Here is a 15,679-nt window from a genome sequence, read left to right on the forward strand (position 1 = left end):
AGTATAAACACAGGTTGCTCTGTTTCCCATGGGCACGAATACCAACATGTTACAATTGACCTCTGACAGCTAGCATACAACTCTGGGCAGGCTTAAAGCTACCTTGCTTGGCCCAGAGAGAGAAGTAATGAAAAATTAGTGAAAGAAATCTGACATGCTCAGTGTTTTCTAAAGTAAGTGTAAGCAATGCTTGGGGATCTGGGGGAGATAAAACCTGAAAAGAAAATCAAAACAGCAAGAAACACCATAAGGAAACATCAGAAAACTTAGTGTTTAAATATTAGGTGGAGAATATTACTGGATTGTCAAGTACTTGTATAGTTAAATAACTATTAAAGTTTGATACACACAGTAGGATCAGGCAGGAGAAAAGGCACAATGAAGCTATCATAATTTATTATTCAGCAATAATTTGCTTGATTACTATTTATTATCATGAATATCGTGATTTAACATATCCTTGATAAAATTTGTTATCCAGTAAAGAACAATTTCTAAAATGCTAAGATTACAATAATTACAGATAAGAATTTCATTTTTTATATTACTGTAGAGACAAACAAGTCTGCTACCTAAGTTTGGCCTTACAGAATTGCTAGAGTATATAGCAAATATATATATTTACTATATTGCTGTATTATGTTTGAAATTTTGAAGAAAAGGTAGTTAGGATGAAATTCCAACTATTTCCAAATAAATTCTGTTTTAAAGTCTGAATGAATGAATCATAAAATTTTCACTCAAAAAATAAACTTTCATTAAATTATCAGACTTTACAAAGCACCTACTATATGACAAGTATTATATCAGACACTAGTAATCACTAAACTTCCTGATAACAATTTGATGTTATTGCCAGGTGCAGTACCACATACCTGTAGTCCCAGCACTTGGGAGGCTGAGACAGGAGATTCACTTGAGCCAGGAGGTTGAGGCCAGTCTGGGCAACACAGTGAGACCTTGTCTCAAAAAAAAAAAAAACGAACAAAGCCAGGTGCTGGTGGCTCACGCCTGTAATCCTAGCTACTCAGGAGACAGAGATCAGGAGGATCATGGTTTGACGCCAGCCCGGGCAAATAGTTCCACAAGACCCTATCTTGAAAAAACCCTTTACAAGAAAGGGCTGGTGGAGTGGCTCTGAGTTCAAGCCCCAGTAACACACACAAAAAAAAAAAAAAAGGAACAAAAAAATTTGATTTCATTATAGTTGGGAGACATACGGAGTGCTAGATAGGAAGATAAGTTTACTTCCTCTCTACTGGTTTAAAAGCTGCTAAAATGACCAACTAGCAGAATACCTACATGCAGAAGACTGTGAGGCCTAAAGATATTTCAACACAGTGTATATCTATTAGTTATCACAATATCAGCTTAATTGCACTTTATATATTAAAAAACTGTAGAGAAGTACTGCGAAAAAGGATGAGAATATTCTGAGATTATTAAACATATTAAAAATGACATTTAACAAATCAATTAAATCTCTTACTCTTCCTTGTTGGTTAGAACACTCCACACAGCTGACTTGGATGTTTCCATGCTTAGCACCAGGAATGATCTGCACACATTCAAAGTCACTGGCCAAAATAACAATATCACAGCCTGATCCATATGCCTAAAAAAAAAATTGTTATATGTAACTTTTGAATTATAATTATGTAATATTTTAGCTAGGATTTTGTTCCCAGTGTAAATATATACCTTGACACATTTTACAAAATAGTTAATAAGAGTATCAATTTCTAAATAAGAACATTAAAAATCACATCAAAAATAGATGGCATTCCATTATCATTCAACAACTGCTAACAGGGAAAGGTTATTGCAGTTCTTATGCTCTGCAACCTCTGTCCCTGCTACACATAAATCATTCTTTTTACAGTTTCTCTCCAAAGTTCATCTCTGAAAGCCCTAAAGAAAATAAAACCCCATCTGACAATAATAAGGCACTTAAGACTCCAACTGTATTCCCTGTATTCCCAGGGTCCAAACCTGGCTTGAAGGCCTGGGGGCAGGGCTCAAGTGGCAGGGGCCCTGAGTTCAAAATGCCAGTACTGCCCCCCACCACAAAAAAAAAAATTACTTTGGATAGACCAAGAACGCTGCATTTCAAACCAGGCTTCGGAAAGATCAAGACAGAAATCAGACATTCACTTTCCAACACAATTCCACAAGTTTAAAGACCTACTTAAATAGACATGAACACCGGAGGCAGGGTTACAGGCACTAAGACAAAGATTAAACTTACACACATCAACCACCCACATGAATCCATGATGTATTCTGCCTTTGCCTCCCACCCCCAACCATACCACGTATATGGGATAAGAAGGAAACCAACTCAAAGTGGTTTTACAAATAAATAAAGCTACTTAAATTTAAAAATAAGCTGATTTGTGTAAAATACTGGGCAAATATAACTCTATGGTTTAGAAAAATTTCTAGAATTGTTGGAAATTTTCCTCATTCAATATGACCACAATGAGTAAAAGCCACATGTTTCTTCTATTGCCACACTTCTTGGTGTATGCTACTCCTGTTCTGCAACTCAATGAACTTTATAATGACACAAGAGCAGAGAGAGTAACAACATTTTCTTTTTCTTCCAAACTCTACTTATGATTAAATATTTAAAACAACCTAATAACCTAATTCTCAAATGAAAGAGCCTCGTTGAACACAACATAAATTTAAAAGTTATGAAGTGGTATATTTTCCCACTATTTCCAGACCCTTAATCAGCAATGTGATCATGTCCTATAAAATACAGAAATCTGATAGCCAGAGCCAACAGGTGATGACCTATGTCCTAAAGAGGTCCACACAGGGCTGCTAATGAAAGAGAGAAATGAAGACAAGGACCAGAAAGGAAGACATGAATTATTTGTACTGGTTACTAAGATTTCCAATGTTACCAAAATCCTTCTGTAATAATTACTATAATCCTTATAGTAATCTATAAGCCATCCTCAACCCATGTGCTTAGAAATATCAAAAAGTCCACTAAAAACAAAGAAAAAAAGTTCACTGAAAAAAAGGCAAAGACAAACTTTTAAACAAAGAAAATATGGAAAGAATCCCTCACAAGAGGAAGTGACCGACCACTTGTATTCTTACTGAAAATGCAGACTGACTGTAACAAAGCTAAACTGAAAGTGGATATTAGGTAGAAGCAGAAAAACTGTTTGTGTCACCACACTAATCTGTTAAATCATATTACTAAGATAATAAAAATTATTTTATTCTTCAACATTTCACAATTCCCAAAGTACCTTATATCATCTCAACAAAGTAGATTGATGAAGAAGCATAGGTTGTCTAGTTTGAAATCACACATAGAGTCTTTAATTTTGATTCTGCCATAGTATTTTATCTTAAGCAAGTTACTTACACTCCCTGAGCATTTCCTCATGGTAAAATACAAGAAAAAAATATTTATCTCTTAGGATAACTGAGAAAATTAAAATAGAAAATCTACTTGCACAGTGCTAAGCATTCATCACTCATTTAAGAAACAGAAGAGTAGCCAGGTGTAGTGGTTCACACTATAATCCCAGCTCTTGGGAGGCTGAGGCTGAAGGATTGTGAGTTTGAAACCAGTATGGACTACACAGTGAGTTGAAGAACATAGTAAGACTGGGAGGTAGGCATGGAGGAAGGGAGAGAGGGACAAATATAGGGAGGGAGGGAGGAAGGGAGGAAGAAAGGCAGGGAGGGAGGAAGGGCTGGCCAGGTATGGTTGTACAAACCTATAATGATAGCATTCAGGAGGCTGAAGCAGGAGGATCATGAGATCAAGGCCAACTGGGTTACACAGTGAGACCCTGTCTCAAAAAGGAAAAGGAAAGGAAGAGAAAAGAAAAAAAAAAGAACATTGCACCATACCCAGGCCTGGGCTAGGGGCTGGGAATACAAACCCCAAGATAAGCAACTGCTTCAGTCTAATGTGGAATTGACTAGGTAGAACTGCCAATCACAACTAAATGACTAAATGACAAACTTCCATAACAGAGATAGCCACAATACCAAAAGACAGAAGAGATATTCAATGGAGGTTATAACATTCCTTTGATCACTACAACAAACCTAGAAGACAGATATTATCACTGTATAAAGAAAGATTCAAGTGTCAATTTGTCTAAGATTACACAGTAAGTAGAAAGTGTTCAAACTCAGACCTTCATAATTTTTGCACTCTTTTTCTACATTGCATGTCAAAGTTACATAAAATTCCAGATTAGGGCAAGCTCAGAGCAGGGGCCTGAAGAGTGGCTCCTCTTTATAACACACTCAATAGGAACCTGGACACATTGTGAGGATGGGCACAAAATGTATTTATTGCCTTTCTATAAACAAGTGCCCTACATGTAAGAAAGAAAAAGGGGAAGGAAGAAGGACGAAAGGAGGAAAAGATAAAGAAAGATAAAATATTCCAGATAAATACTAGTACAGTTGCTTCTCTAAATACTGGCCATTGCTAGCGAACCCTACTCTTACTGCTCAGTCACTAAAAAGGTTTTTTACTCTTTCCTAAACACCTATAACTTCCTGGTCTTTTCCAGAGGATATAACCATACTCCTTAGCCGTAGAGAATCCTGCTACTTTTCTGTTCCTGTGGTAGTTCTCAAATTTGGCTGTATGAAAATTACCAAGGGAACCTGTTAAAAATACAGATTTGTCTGATCCCACCCTGGACTTACTAAATTAGAATCTTCCTAGATAAAAGAACTTGGCAATATTTATCAAAATTTTAAATACAATATTCCCTTTGATCAAATAATTCCCTATTTTGCCCTGTAAGCAGCACACTTAAAAACATTTGCTGAAATAGTCACTGAAGGATATTTAGTGTTCCATAATTTATAGCAGAAAAAAATTGAAAGCAATCATCCTATCCATCAGAAGGAAAGATGTTAATTACTAAAAATTCATACGCTGGCATACTATGCAGCTGTTAAAAGTTTAGTCTAAACTGGTCTCAAATCCCCTTGATAAAACTAGTAATTCCCATCAAAATGAAACAATCATGTCTGGTACTTAGTTTCCTGGGGTACCACACCTAGGCAATGCTCACCATGTTATAAAATATCCACAGTCACAGCTAAAATGGAACCTCCAAAACTAATGTACACTAACAGCTTGAAAAGTATTAAGGAGGAATATTATTCTTCTTTACCATTTTCAAAAGAAATTAGTCTGACACAGAAAGAACACAAGTGAGGAAGGACAGGGGTCTCATATCATCAGACAACAGTGAATCATATGCATTCTATAACTGAGGACCCATGAGATTTCAGTGATTTCTATAAACGTTTAATGGCTGTCCCATTCCTACTACACCTAACAAACCATCAAAGCAAGGACGCTTCTTTGTCTTTGTATACCACTGCACTGTATAAGAAAAGAGAGCGATTCTGACTGATTTTCTAAGAGAACAGTATCATGGATAAAGAAGAGCTACCAGGAAGGGCTCTTTCCATAATAATTTACCCCTTACTGAACACCTAACTGATCTGGAAGTCTGCTGAAGTTTTTATGAACATCATCATGATCTTCACAGGCCCACTGTTACACATGGAAAAACTGAGGCCCATGGAGGGTAAGTATTGTGCCAAGTTCATACCATGAGGATTATTTGCTTCGGGATAAAGCCCCTGCTCTTTCCATTGTATTGCCCTACCTCCACTCCATTAAGAGTGCTAGTAATGCTAGAAGGGCCATGCTCATGTTTATAATCCCAATAAATCTGCCACATCACCTACCACACAGAAGCACTCAATAAAAACTAACACTTGAGATGGCTCAGAAAATCCATAATTACTGAAAAGATTTCCATTCTCTTGATTTTTTTTTTCTTTTTTTGAGACAAGATCTCACTATGTAACCCAGGCTGACCTTGAACTCAAGGTCCCCCTGCCTTAGCCTCCTGAGTGTTGGGATTACAAATGTATGCTAATACACTCAGTTAATTCTCTCAATTTAGAGTAATCAAAAGTGAGAGAGAGCTGGAGGCATGGCTCAAGTAGTAGAGTGCCTGCCTAGAAAGCACAAGGCTCTGAGTTCAAGCCCCAATACTGAGAAAAAAAAAGTGATTTTGCTCCATTCCAATTTTTCAGAATCCAGTTTTATCAGAGCAAGAATTTATAGTACAAGAGGAAAAGAGAGTACTCTCTAGGATTACAAATAAATACTGAAATGGCCCCACAGAGTATGGATCCACTGGGCTCCTGCATAATTGAAATGTCTCTGATTTAGCTGGCTATACACTAATTCTCCACATGCAGAAGAGAGGCCACAGATTATTATAGGGAGGCTGGGAAAAGGACAGCAAGCCTTTTCTGGAGCAAAAGAAATCCCTTAACCAGGTTCTTCCTCCCTTGGAAGGGTTCTCTAGAATCCACCCTATGGCACAGCACTATATACCAATGTCCCACACTTCTAACCATATGAAATGTGTTATCTCAAAGTCAAAAACAAGGTTTTTAGCCTCTACACTCACATAAGGCTTAGGAGGAACAGTCTTAGAACATTCTGTCTGTTCATGTAGGATTTCTTTTTTTTTATTATTACTATTCATATGTGCATACAAGGCTTAGGTCATTTCTCCCCCCTGCCCCCACCCCCTCCTTTACCACCCACTCCGCCCCCTCCCTCTCCCCCCCACCCCCTCAATACCCAACAGAAACTATTTTGCCCTTATTTCTAATTTTGTTGTAGAGAGAGTATAAGCAATAATAGGAAGGAACAAGGGCTTTTGCTGGTTGAGATAAGGATAGCTATACAGGGAGTTGACTCACATTAATTTCCTGTGTGTGTATGTTACCTTCTAGGTTAATTCTTTTTGATCTAACCTTTTCTCTAGGTCCTGGTCCCCTTTTCCTATTGGCCTCAATTGCTTTTAAGGTATCTGCTTTAGTTTCTCTGCGTTGAGGGCAACAAATGCTAGCTAGTTTTTTAGGTGTCTTACCTATCCTCACCCCTCCCTTGTGTGCTCTCGCTTTTATCATGTGCTCTAAGTCCAATCCCATTGTTGTATTTGCCCTTGATATAATGCCACATATGACGGAGAACATACAATTTTTGGTCTTTTGGGCCAGGCTAACCTCACTTAGAATGATGTTCTCCAATTCCATCCATTTACCAGTGAATGATAACATTTCGTTCTGCATAAAATTCCATTGTGTATAGATACCACATTTTCTTAATCCATTCGTCAGTGGTGGGGCATCTTGGCTGTTTCCATAACTTGGCTATTGTGAATAGTGCCGCAATAAACATGGGTGTGCAGGTGCCTCTGGAGTAACCTGTGTCACAGTCTTTTGGGTATATCCCCAAGAGCGGTATTGCTGGATCATATGGTAGATCAATGTCTAGCTTTTTAAGTAGCCTCCAAATTTTTTTCCAGAGTGGTTGTACTAGTTTACATTCCCACCAACAGTGTAAGAGGGTTCCTTTTTCCCCATCATGTAGGATTTCTTTTAAAAAAGAAATGAATTGCCCCATGATGATAAAGAATAAGTAGTTAACATTAATAATTCATAACAAAGAGACAATTCTATAGAATAAATGCTTAAGTCAGAGAGACACTTCAAAAATATTAACCCTCATTTGTGCTAATCTTATTTGTGTAGAGCAAATCCATCCTACAACAAAAGACAAAAGCAGTCTCTACTTTGAGCATTGGAACTAAGAGTTTCCACCCCAAAATCTGATGGACCTAAGTCATGGACGGTCTCGGGAGGTATCTGAACTCCTGGACATTGTATTTACAGTCACGTGAAGTGCTTATCTGTGTGAGATTCATGCGTCTATTAGTTCCCTCACAGATGGTGGGCCATGTTTTCCCACAATAATTACATAGGAACTAAAACCTTGAGTATTTGTTACCAAGGTTCCTCTCAACATTTTTATTTATGATATCCCCAATTTCATGAGAAGAGTCTTGCCAATTAGCGGAGGCTAAAAAACAAAATGGCCCTCCTCTTTTACCTTAATAAAACACTTGATGAAAAAATTTAAACATCATCTTCTGAAATCACAAAGTACTCTGAAACATCATAATAATTTACCATAACAAAGACATAAGGACAGTGCTGCCTTCTCTAGAGAATTTAATGTCATTCTAAACAGTGATCTGACTCATTCAGTCTTCTCTAACTTCAGTTATATATAATTGTTGACTTGTTATTTTCAGAAAATAAAACCCTAATCCCACAAACACCACTCTGACTTTTGATTCCTTCTATGCCTTGGGCAAATTAAAATGTCAAGAAGAAAAAAAAAAGAACTTTAATAATCTTATGGCAACATAGGCTTTTCTATGAAAACACAGATATAAACACAAATATGGCCAAATGTCACTTAACAATAGAGAAACTTCTGAGAAATGCATCCTGTATGAATCATAGAGTGCACTATGCTTTATAAACAAAAAACTAAGAAGAAAAGAGCATCGTCTGGGCTTTGCCATTCGGTTATACAGATTTCTCTTTTAAAAACAGACTTAAGGGACCAATGTTGATCTATGAAAAAAAATCTTACAAACAAGAAAACAAAGGACAGATTGATAAAAATGTCCCATGAAGCCAGACACAGTGGTACATACCTACAGTCCAGCTGAGGCAGGAGAATCACTTGAGCTAGCGAGAGACCAGCCTAGACAACATAGGCAGAGCCTCTCTCAAAAAAAAATCACTCAAGGTACACTGTGAACGTGTAAAATTAGCACAGTTTAAAAAACAAAACAAAATCACTCCCCTACCCACCGCGAATCCTTTCCTTCTCTTGATTTTAGCCATCTAATTAAAATTCTAACTCCTTACAACACCCTCAGAATTAATAGTGGTTTTTAAAACACCAAATTGGTTCCCTTATTGAATCCATCCCTTAAATAAGCTAAAAATTTCATAAATCACTTAGCCTTGTCCATTAAAGGCATCCACAATGTAAATAAGTCACTTAAAATGTTTAATTTTAACATTTTCAGAAACAATATAGTATTTTTTTTTAGTAGCTCTGGGGTTTAATCTCAGGGCCCACACTTGCTAGGCAGAGCTATACCATTTAAGCCATGCCTCAGTCCCCTTTGGCTTTACCTATTTTTCAGGGAGAGTCTCACTGCTTTTTTTCCTTGCCAGCTGTGTAGCTGGGATGACAGATGTGCATTACCACACCTGGCTTGTTTGTTGAGATGGGGTCTTGCTAACTTTTTGCCTAGGCTGCTGTTAAACCATGATCCTCCCGCTTCTACCTCCCAAGAAGCTGAAGATTTTCTTTTTTAAACAAAAAATAATACATACATTTAATTTAAAAATTAAATAGAAAAATTATGCTATCTTATTGCCATTGAAAACCCTCATTCCCAAGAAGCAGTCACTTAAACAGTTATGTCTGGACCCTTCCTGAAATGTTCAGCATACACAAGGGTAACTATATACATCTGTTTTTTAAAACATAAATGAGATCCTGCTACATACAACTCTGAAACTTCTTTCTATTTAATTAACAGCATATCTTGAAGAACTTTCAGCACAAAAAGAATTATCACATTCTTAATAGTTGCATACTATTCTATTTTGTGGCTTTGCCATAATTAACTTGTTTTCCATCTTTTACTATTGCAAACAATGCTTCAGTGTGCATTAAGCGAGCCAAGCATAGTGGCACATACCTATAATTACAGTACTCAAGAGGTGGAGATGGGGGGGATCATGAGCTTGAGGCCAGTTTGGGCTGTATAGAGACCCTGCCTCGAAAAAGACAACAATAATAAAAATAAGATTAAAAAAATGAGCATCTAAATATATGTGATATTATTATAGGTGTGCAAGTATCCCCACAGAATAAATTCTAAGACAATTAATTTGTGGGATAAGAAGTTAAGATTACTTGCTACTACACCACTAATAACAGGTGTTGGCGAGGATGCAGGGAAAAAGGAACCCTTTTACACTGCTGGTGGGAATGTAAACTAGTACAACCACTCTGGAAAAAAATTTGGAGGCTACTTAAAAAGCTAAACATTGATCTACCATTTGATCCAGCAATACCACTCTTGGGGATATACCCAAAAGAATGTGACACAGGTTACTCCAGAGGCACCTGCACTCCCATGTTTATTGAGGCACTATTCACAATAGCCAAGGTATGGAAACAGCCAAGATGCCCCACCACTGATGAATGGATTAAGAAAATGTGGTATCTATACACAATGGAATTTTATGCAGCCATGAAGAAGAACGAAATGTTATCATTTGCTGGTAAATGGATGGAATTGGAGAACATCATTCTGAGTGAGATTAGCCTGGCCCAAAAGACCAAAAATCGTATGTTCTCCCTCATATGTGGACATTAGATCAAGGGCAAATACAACAATGGGATTGGACTTTGAGCGCATGATAAAAGTGAGAGCACACAAGGGAGGGGTGAGGATAGGTAAGACACCTAAAAAACTAGCTGGCATTTGTTTCCCTTAACGCAGAGAAACTAAAGCAGATACCTTAAAAGCAACTGAGGCCAATAGGAGAGGGGACCAGGAACTAGAGAAAAGGTTTGATCAAAAGAATTAACCTAGCAGGTAACACACACGCACAGGAAATTAATGTGAGTCAACTCCCTGTATAGCTATCCTTATCTCAACCAGCAAAAACCCCTGTTCCTTCCTATTATTGCTTATACTCTTCTCTTCAACGAAATTAGAGATAAGGGCAAAATAGTTTCTGCCTGGTAGCGAGGGGTTAGGAGGGGTAAGGGGAGGGGAGGGTAAAGAAGGGGATGGGGGGAAGGGGGGAGAAATGACCCAAACACTGTATGCATATATGAATATAATAAAGAAAGGGAAAAAAAGATTACTTGCTACTGCAAACTGCCTCCAAAAAGATTACACAGGCTGTATGTATCAAGGTAACTGTTTCTCCTCTTCCTTATCAACACTGATCTTTACTCTTCCCTATCCAACAAAACCTGTCATGCCCCTGTGGTTTTCATTAGGAGGAAAGCCAAGCCTCTTTTCATGCATTTATCAGCCACATCGTTTCTTTTTTATTTTCTTTTCATTATTGTTGTACTGTGTATATGTACACTGTGACATTTGCAAAAGTTTTTACAATGTATCTTAGCTAAATTCACCCCTCTATCATTCTCTTTTATCCCCCTTACCCCCATTCCTGGAATAGTTTCAGCAGGTCTCATTTTTCCATTTACATATTGTGTACATAATATTTCACCATATCCTCCCCACTTCCACTAGTATCTATCCCCCAGACAGGACCAGTTTTACCTTCCTGTTCTCTGTTTCTGTTAAAAAAAAAAAAAAAACTTTTTTAAAGACATTTTTGTTTGTTTAAGATAGCTATAGAGGGTGTTTCGTTGTGACATTTCCATGTATGTATGTATTATAGCACAAACTGGTTTATTTCTTTCTCTGTAAACTTACTACTGTGTTACTGGTCCATTTGTCTTTCTAAATTTCTACACCTAAAGAGGAACCTTTACTATTTCAACTAATGCCAGCCACCACCACCCACAAAATAAATAAACCTCCTGCGCTCAGATGGAAGTTCTCATTACAGTTAGAAAAGCAGCATGGGGGCAGGGGGATTTGACTAAGCTCTCTTTCCACAGGGCTGAGAACAGGTTTACTGATTTGATTCAGTCCTCCGGATGTTTAAAGTCCACTCAAGAGTGCTGAACAAGCAAAACAAACAAATGACAAGCAAACTGAATAATATGCATAAATTCTTCAGAAGAAACTAGCCTAGGTCAAGGACAAGTGAAGCAATGTTGGAAATGGCTAAGTTCTGTTTGTGGTAACCAGAGGGACGTTCCTTGTAGAAACGACTCATCTCAGGACGTACAAAGTGAACACATACTTGTAAGTAGCAACACAACACAGCCCAACTGCACATGGTACAGTGAACGCAACACAAAAACCTACGGCCAGAAGAAAAGGATAGAAAAAGATTTAAGAAGATATTCTAAGTTTGCGTGATTAAGTAGTAAAGACAAAATGATTTTTGTTTTAATGCCTCCCTAAGAATCTCTAAAACGCAACCGACCTTAAAAAAAAGAAAAAAAACTCCTGGGCTAGGAGGGGAGCTCTGTGGTAGATTATGGGCTTATCATGGGCAAGGTCCTGGGTTCACTACCCAGGACAAAAAAAAATTAAAAAAATAAATATAGAGAGAATACTAATTAAAATTAATTTAATTAAAAAGTTTAATATTAGTCAAAAATCAGTCAGTTTTGGTAATTTACTAACACAGCAGATGGAGTTTTAACAAACTTCTAAATAATAAGAGAAAGATACCTACAATCCAAACTAAAACTACTTCTATATTCCTGAACAAAAGAAAACCATTTATTACTACTAGTAACATCTGAAAAGAAAATGAGACCCTGAAAAGTAAATATGCAGTAATTAATTAATCTGTTCTAATTAACCATTACAAAACCAGCTGTCTCCAGTTGCCTGTACTGTCATTAAAAGGTAAATCTAACAGTAGAAATCAAAAATCCTCTCTTATACATAACTTTTATATGTCAATACTAAGAATAAACAATTCAAAGCTTAATTACTGAAAACTTCTAGAAGAATCACAATAATATGAGTAAAAGAAATCAGCCCCAGAGATTGGCCAGCTTCTGGCCTCAAATCTGTTCTCTACAATTATGGGGTATATAACAATTTGCTTCACAAAAATGAAGTGAAGTATTACTTTATAAAATGGCTACTTCAAAGGCTGGAGGGGCTCAAGTGGTAAAGTACCCGCCTGGCAAGCATGAGGCCCTGAGTTCAAACCCCAGTGCCACAAAAAAATAAATAAATAAAATAAAATGCCACTTCATAGTTGAGGGACTACTAGAGAAAGTAAGGGGAGAGGAAGAGAAGGAAGTTGGGAGGGAGGATAGGATCAAAGTAGGGTGTGTGCATGCAGAGAAATGTCACAGCGAAACCCATTAATATGTATATTTAATATGCACTGATAATTATCTTAGGACAGGGGAATGACTCACATGGTAGAGCACCTGCCTAGAAACACAAAGTCAGTCCTGAATTCAAATCCCAGTACCACCAAAAAAATATATAATTTTAAAAAATGAATGGCAAATAAAATATTTTTGGTAAAAGAGAAAAAATTTTAAATGACTACTTCAGAAAATGGAATGAACATTTTTTGGATATTAAATTATTACAAATTTAGTGACCAAAAATACCTTGTTTCTTAATTTGTTCCTTGTTTTTTGTGTTGTTTTGTGTTGAAACAGTCTTGCTATATAGGCCAACCCCGCCTTTACTTCAGTGCATGTGTCTCTTGTCCTGACTAGAACCAAACCTGATACAAACACTGTGGACATTCCAAGCAGCATGCTTAAAGAAAATGATGAACTTGACCATGATATGAGAGAAGGAAATACAGTAAGGATGCTGGGACGCGGACCTAGCCAAACAGCTCTTGTAAACAGAGCTTCAAATTCTCACTAAAAAACATATATATATATATATATATAATCCACCTCTTCACAAAACATCACAAAATTCCACTAAATCAATTTAGAAAAATTTAGAGGTATACATAAAATAAGTACCTATGACAAAGAATTAAAGTGAATATGTGCATAAATGCCATCCAAGAAAGATTTCCAGTAACCCAAATGATTGTGTGTCCCTCCCAAATTATATTTCTTACTTTAAGAAAAAGTAGCCACTACCCTGACTTTTTAGAACACTACTTCCTTACTTTTCTTTGTATATTTTCTACCTCTGCAGCATGCCCAAACATTATGGTTTAGTTTTGCCTGCTCCTAAAGTTTCTAAATGGATTCATACTCTTAAGTAATTTTTCATATTTTGCTCTTTTCCTACACATTTGGTCATATTTTCCTGCATACTTACCCATGGTGCACACAACTGTGATTCATTCACTTTCCTTATTTATTAACATTATGCCCTTGTATGTACCATGTCAATATTCCTACATATACCATTCAAGCCTTTCATGCATGTTTCTACTATCTATCAATCATTTTTTTGTTGACTTACAGACACTTTCTATTCTGGATACTTGTCTCTGGTGAAATAGATGTGTGGTAATTATCTTCTCCAACTCTATGGCTTTCATTTTTACCCTTAATACTATTTTTCAGGAAATTCCTAACTTTAAAGTAGTCCAATTTATCACTGTCTTCTTTTATGGTAGCTTTCTTTACTTTTAATATTTAATTCTGACATAATCAGGCTTGCAAGAATAGTTACAAAGAACTCCTATATAACCTTTATTCAGATTCCCTAAATGTTAATATTTTACTCCAACTGCTTTCAATGCATATACATATTTTCTCTGAACCATTTGAAAGTTGAAGGCGTGATTCCTTCTTCTTCCTTAACACTTTAGTATTTGCTTTAAAACATTCATATATGACCACAGTAAATTATCAAAATCAGGAACTATTGATAAGATACTATTATGTAATCTATACAGCTTGTTTAGATTTCTCTAACTGTTGGAATAGAGTGTCCTTCATAGTAAAAGAAAATCTTAAATCATGTGTTTAGTTATATCTCTTTAGACTCTAATTTGCAATAGTTCCTCCTTCTTTCTTTGTGTTTCAAAACCTGGTTCTTTGAGCCACACATGGAAGCACAGGAGGAAGGCAACTTTTGACATCAGCCCTGGGCAAAGTTACTAAAACCATATAACATAAACAAAGGTGGGGGGGAGGGTACTCAAAAAGAGCACTTGAGACCCTGAGTTCAATTTCCAGTATGACCAAAAAAAAAAAAAAAAAATCTGGTTCTTTGGAAAAGACCAATAAAATATATAAACCTCTAGCATGGACCAGGCAAGAAATAATAAAGATTAGGACAGAAATAAATGAAATTGCCAAGTGCTGGTGGCTCACAGCTATAATCCTAGCTACTCAGGAGGCAGAAATGACAAGGATCACAGTTCAAAGCCAGCCCTAGACAAACAGTTTTCGAAACCCCAACTTGAAAAAAACCCATTGCAAAAAAGGGCTGGTCATCATCAAAAACACCACCAACATGTGTTGGCGAGGATGTGGGGAAAAAGGAACACTCGTACACTGCCCATGAGAATGCAAACTGGTGCAACCACTCTGAAAAAATATTTGGAGGCTTCTTAAAAATCTAAACATAGACCTGCCATATGATCCAGCAATCCCACTCCTAGGGATATACCCAAAAGAATGCGACACAGGTTACTCCAGAGGCACCTGCACACCCATGTTTATTGCAGCGCTATTCACAATAGCCAAGTTATGGAAACAGCCAAGATGCCCCACTACTGACAAATGGATCAAGAAAACGTGGTATTCGTACACAATGGAATTTTACTCAGCCATGAAGAAGAATGGAATCTTATCATTTGCAGGTAAATGGATGGAATTGGACAACATCATCCTGAGCAAGGTTAGCCAGGCTCAGAAGACCAAAAATCCTATGTTCTCCCTCATATGCGGACTTCAGATCTAGGGCAAATACAGCAATGTGGTTGGACTTGGATCACATGACAAGGGGAGAGCACATACAGGAGATATGGGAATACGTAGAAAACCCAAAACATGAAAGCATTTGATGTCCCCACTCCAGAGGAACTAATACAGAAACCTTAAAGTGACAGAGGTTAACATGAGAAGGAGATCAGGAACCAGTGTAAA

General features: G+C 37.0%; 1 protein-coding gene and 1 non-coding gene across 5 annotated transcripts in view; one reads left to right on the forward strand and one right to left on the reverse strand.

The window, feature by feature from the left end:
• Positions 1 to 15,679, reverse strand: part of Dmxl2 (Dmx like 2) — a 153,172-nt gene that overhangs the window by 119,409 nt on the left and 18,084 nt on the right. For all 4 annotated transcript variants that reach the window (XM_074065949.1, XM_074065947.1, XM_074065948.1 and 1 more), the window contains exon 2: positions 1,490 to 1,615. In XM_074065949.1, the coding sequence (XP_073922050.1) occupies positions 1,490 to 1,615 (126 nt within the window). The remainder of the gene's footprint in view (positions 1 to 1,489; positions 1,616 to 15,679) is intronic.
• LOC141421182 (small nucleolar RNA SNORA11) lies at positions 4,240 to 4,369 on the forward strand. Its single transcript, XR_012445842.1, has one exon. It is a non-coding gene; the product is annotated as a small nucleolar RNA SNORA11 (small nucleolar RNA).

Source organism: Castor canadensis, chromosome 2 (assembly GCF_047511655.1).
Source record: "Castor canadensis chromosome 2, mCasCan1.hap1v2, whole genome shotgun sequence".
Taxonomy (NCBI): Eukaryota; Metazoa; Chordata; class Mammalia; order Rodentia; family Castoridae; genus Castor; species Castor canadensis.